This window comes from Oncorhynchus clarkii, chromosome 2, assembly GCF_045791955.1.
Source record: "Oncorhynchus clarkii lewisi isolate Uvic-CL-2024 chromosome 2, UVic_Ocla_1.0, whole genome shotgun sequence".
Lineage (NCBI taxonomy): Eukaryota > Metazoa > Chordata > Actinopteri > Salmoniformes > Salmonidae > Oncorhynchus > Oncorhynchus clarkii.
In genome coordinates this window covers 16,355,984-16,361,299 of record NC_092148.1, presented here as the reverse complement: position 1 = coordinate 16,361,299, position 5,316 = coordinate 16,355,984, and the positions used below count along the sequence as shown (strand labels likewise).

At 43.0% G+C, this 5,316-nt stretch overlaps 1 protein-coding gene across 1 annotated transcript; it reads right to left on the bottom strand.

The window, feature by feature from the left end:
* Positions 1-396: 396 nt before the first annotated feature.
* LOC139422987 (hyaluronan synthase 1-like) lies at positions 397-4,315 on the bottom strand. The gene is made up of 5 exons (XM_071174526.1): positions 4,252-4,315; positions 3,069-3,779; positions 2,580-2,805; positions 2,269-2,401; positions 397-2,152 (listed from the first exon to the last, which is right to left on the bottom strand). The coding sequence occupies exons 2-5, from the start codon at positions 3,759-3,761 to the stop codon at positions 1,477-1,479; spliced, it is 1,728 nt and encodes a 575-aa protein (XP_071030627.1). The 5' UTR covers positions 3,762-3,779; positions 4,252-4,315; the 3' UTR covers positions 397-1,476.
* Between the last annotated feature and the right edge of the window lie 1,001 nt (positions 4,316-5,316).

Genomic DNA, 5,316 nt, shown 5'->3' with positions numbered 1-5,316 from the left:
AGAACCTCTCATTTCTCAGATTATCATGTGTTGCACAATGGAAATGGCACGTCTTTCCTACAGTCAACAGAACCATTAGTGGATAGTACATCATGCAGACGTTCCATTGTAAACTAGGGGCCAGTATTAGGGGCTACAATAAAGGATGGTAGATTATGGGTTGTAGAAATCATTGGAAGGACTGTATTTTCCTTCCCTTCTGACCACAATGGTTACCTTGCCTATCAACTGTCAGGGAAATCAGGGGTATAGTTAGCATTGATAGTGGAGTCAGATGAAGCAACCATTAAGACACTGATTTCAAAATCCTAGATTGATAGGATCATTGAGAGATGGGTGTGGTAGCCAACACAATCCCTCCTCAGTAAATCAACAGTAGGCTACTGTACTTCATTCTTTTCATAAAATACTTAATTTTTATTTTCTCCTTTTTATCAAATTCCCAAAACATACATACATTCATTCACATTTGCAAAATAATATGACAAAGGAAATCATCACATACAATGAAAAATGTGCATGAAGAATTTATACAGATGTGCTCAGTCAGTTCAGTTCAAACCAAGCCAGGTGCATCTCTCATGTCTATACTCAACATGACAGCAGAACCATTGTCCGTCTATCTCACAGGGCTTCACAACGCATCCCTGGGAGTGGACATCACATGTATGATTGTCTAATTGTCTTCCTACGGAGTCTGTCACTATTATTTACACTGAAATAAATATTTTCACTTAGAACCACAAGACATTTTGCTAGTTTTCTTCCAAGGTAATGTTTAAAAAAATAAAAATAAATCCCAGTCCAATTTCCAGTGCATTATTGAGAGAAGGATATTTTTTTAAAAAAGAAAAGCTACAATGTCTGATATGGTATTTTGTTGTGTAAGGCACATATCAAGTCATATACAGCGTGATCTAATAACAGTTCAATCATGTTGTGCTCAAGAGAGATTACAAATCCTTATATTAAATAAATGTAACACTTTGTTCGTTAGGAAGTCAGTAGAAATAAGCAACAGCAAATCAAGGGCCATCTAGAACAGATTATTAGTCTTATCATCAACTGCTGAGAGGACTCCTGAGAGGTATACTATATTGCTTCCATATACAGTTTCTGTTATAAAGTATGTGTAAAGACAACTGAATGTCAAATATTCACTCTCTTAACAACTAACAACTCCTTTCTCCATCTTCAGTAGCACGGTAAACTGTAGTTATCACCAATGTATTCTCATCTTTGACACTATTCTTGATGAAGCTTCCCAGAGTCTAGGTAAGTGTTCTCATATACAGTACATTATATACATTTATATATGATATGGTTCAGTTGATTTAGCAGCTGTATAAAAGTTATCTGTTCGCAAACAGCAACTGTAGCAGAAGATGACATAAAAAATGTAAATATCTTTGATGTACAAAACACTAAATAAATACTAAATATCCAGTATTTTTTTCCTTGTACAGAAAACTGTCCCTATACGCTTACGTCATAACTTTGGGAGCGTTTCCTACACAGCCTGCGGAACCACACCCAGTAGAGGAAGATCATGAGGAACCAGTAGCAGACGTACGCCACACAGCCGTAGATCAGAAACCTGGTCTCTAGGACCTTAGCCGGCGTGAACCAGCCCTTCTGGCTCTCCTTGTAGATGGTGTAGCAGGACCCACCCAGCAAGATGGCCGCCCACACCGACAGAGGCAGCAGGGGGATGTAGTTCCCAACCATCTTGCGGCGGCCTGACGTGCCCCAGCTGCTCTTGTTCATGGTGATGATGGCAAAGTACTTGGCGGGCAGCAGGCTGGTCATGTAGAGGGCAGAGTAGAGAGACATGAACACCATGACCAGGTCACGGCGCAGGATGCAGGCATAGGCTGCCTTGATCAGGCCGATGAGCTGGATGCAGCAGAGGACCCAGAGGATGTCCCACAGGGTGCCTGTCCAGAACAGCTGGATGATGGTGGCCGTGACGAAGAAGGGGAAGACACCAGAGACGATGGACTCGTAGGTCATCCACAGGTGGTGCTTGTGCCACCACATGGCGTTGTAGAGCCACTCGCGGAAGTAAGACTTGGTCCAGCGCGTCTGCTGGTTGAGCCACCTGAGGAACTGGGCTGGCGTCTCCGTGTAACACTTGGAGCGGGCCGTGTATCTGAGAGCAGAGGATGGATGATGATGAATGAGTCTATTATCATCTTATCTCCAGTAAAGTGTTGTGATTCAGTTTATTTGTGTATGAGGATTATGTGTGAAGAAATGTATACTCACTTGGTGGCATAGCCCATGCTGAGCATGCGATTGGTGAGATGTCTGTCATCCCCAAATGTGCAGTGAGTCCCCAGGAACTTCTGGTTGTACCAGGACTCTAAGAACTGCTGGAGGAGGTCATTCCTGTACAAACCTGAGGATGAAACCAAATCTATGTTATCGTACTGCAGTTTACATGCATGTACATTCAAATGTTATGTTAATGAATACAAATAACATAGTAATATTACATGACTACCAGTAACATAAAGAAGAGAAACAAGGTTATGACTCATGTTTATCGCGGTCACAGGAAAGTGTAATTTCCTTACCCAGGGGACCGCTGATGCAGGAGACACAGTTGAAGAAGGACTGGCAGGACCTCTCGATGTTGAACGCCATCCAGTAGCGCAGGCTGCTCATGAAGCTGATGTAGGACTCCTTGAGGTTGAGGATCATCACGTCTCCTCCCACCGCCCCGTACTTCTGGTTGCTCTCCAGAACCTTACACAGCTCCACCGTAGCCAGGGGGTCTAGCTTGGTGTCAGAGTCACACACCTGGAAGAGAGAGAGAGAGAGAGAGAGAGAGAGAGAGAGAGAGAGAGAGAGAGAGAGAGAGAGAGAGAGAGAGAGAGAGAGAGAGAGAGAGAGAGAGAGAGAGAGAGAGAGAGAGAGAGAGAGAGAGAGAGAGAGAGAGAGAGAGAGAGAGAGAGAGAGAGAGAGAGAGAGAGAGAGAGAGAGAGAGAGAGAGAGAGAGATATTAAATACAGTATTTCCCTAATCTCAAGAGCCAAACAAAGAGATGTAAGTAAACTCCTCACCTGTATGTAGTCCACCGAGAGTCCCAGTGCCTTGAACGCTGTGTACATCACCTCCCTCTTTCCACCCCACTTCTGCATGATGCACACACACCTCCTGCTGTTGATCAGATCTTCCACCTCCCTCCTCTGGGGGTCCTCTCCCAGCCCATAACTAGCATCCCCGGCAGGGCCTATCACTCCGGGGATGCCCCCCTCCTGGGTCTGGGTGGGGTCCCATGTGTGGTAGTTATTCCTCCACACGTAACAGCCAGGGTCCTGATCTGCAAACACCTCCCTGAACATCTCCAGCATGTAGAGGTCGTCCTCTGAGTTCCCATCCACCACCATGATGACCCGCAGCAGCTCTGGAGGGTATTTGAGGGCCCGAATGGAGTTGAGGCACTCACGCAGGTATTCTGGGTCCTCCTGGTAGGCTGAGATAGTGAAACCGATGGTCTTGGTGAATGTGCAGGCCTTGCTTCGGGCCCTCATGCGGCGGTGCTCCACGAAGGCGAAAAAGCTCTGGACCAGGACGTGGAGCCCCAGCAGGAGGCCATAGAACCCAAAGGAGATGATGCCGTATGGGGAGGTGGTCAGCTGGAAGCCCTGAACATAGGCCCACACCATCACCCCCAGCACCACCAGGGCAAAGAGGAATGTCAGGATGGCACGGACTATCGAGCCCACCTGCCTTAGTAACGGTTTCAGTTCCATTTTCCCCCCTTTAGATACCTGTTGTCAATCAATGAAGATGAACATTGAAGATAAATATATTGAAACAGGAACAAATAGGCTAAATTAAAGATTAGATTTCATTTATTGTATTAAGTGAATTGATTGAAAAAGGCTAATCATTATTTCAAGTATTATTATGGCAACAATACGGGGTCCATAAAATGTATTTGATTTTGATTTTAACCTTTAGGATTGCTTATTATAAGATATAAAAAAATATGGGCCTCATTATGTCAAGTAAGTTCCAGATAACTATAAATACCAAAGACATCCTACCACAAAAGCGTTATCATGAAAACATATATATATTTGTTTTTATTTGACCCATCAATCTTCCAAAGATGTCATCAAGAAGTTACCTTGTTTCTTTGTGACGTAGGCAATGTACCGCAAAACGAAAATGTATTTCTAATGGTAAAAAAACAACAACAAAAAAACATTTCGATTAAAAATGTATAGCCTTACCTGCCTTTGGTGCCAAATTACTCCACTCTTGAAATGCCCCTTCCTCTCTGTCTCCTACTCTCTACTCTGGCAATTTGCGTGAAGTTCGATTACTTTATAAACTTGAGATGCTCCAGATGCTGCCAGATGTGAGCGCACATACAGTGGCCCAGAGCAAACCATCATAGGTATAACGCCCTTAATACTGGGCTTGTGAGTCAGCACGTGCTGCGTCAAAGTAGAAAATAGGTCCATAGTGAATTCGCCGAATGTAAATCAACAGGGATTAGATTTGCTCCAGTAAAAGTAGTTATGTGCGTCCATTTTATAGGAAAATCCGTATGTTGGATTTCCTTCAGGAATGCACCATTTAGTAAATTTCTAATCATTACAAGTTTGACTCAAATACGTCGCACTGTCAAATATATGCCTTTTGTCAAATGTATCTAATACAGGGTAAACCTCCATAATGACCACAGTAATCCTGAAAATGAAACTATTAGGCTTTCTGTTTGTGTTGTCGACCAAAAAAAGATTGATCTTGATCAATTGTAGGCTACTTATTTACAGTTATTGTTTTTGAATACAGGCATTTAGATATTATTCACTTAACTATTGAATAGAATAGAGTAGAATAAAATAGATTATCCTACTTCATTTTTCCCATAGGGAACTTGTGGCATTTGGATTCGACAATAAATACATAACAACACAATTTACATTTGGCACAAACCACTTATACAAGATCAACCAAAAGTTTGGGAAATATCACTACTCTCATCTCCACCATACATTTCCATTGAGGAATATTGCATCACAACTACCTTGTCCCTGACCAGTCACTGCCCTGATCTGTCAAGAAGTTGAATGATGCCCTCTGGTGGCACTATAATAACCCTGCATCCTTTCTCTGGTACTGAACATTGTCAGGCAATGCCAGCCACAAGGCTAACAAATGTATATCCACCACCACACATGACTGTTGCATAGAGATGGGCACATCAAGCAGTGTTTAAGACCATATGACCATATATTATCTCATGGATCAACCTGAGGGTCTTTGTTTTGGTTCAGTGACAGTGAAACATGA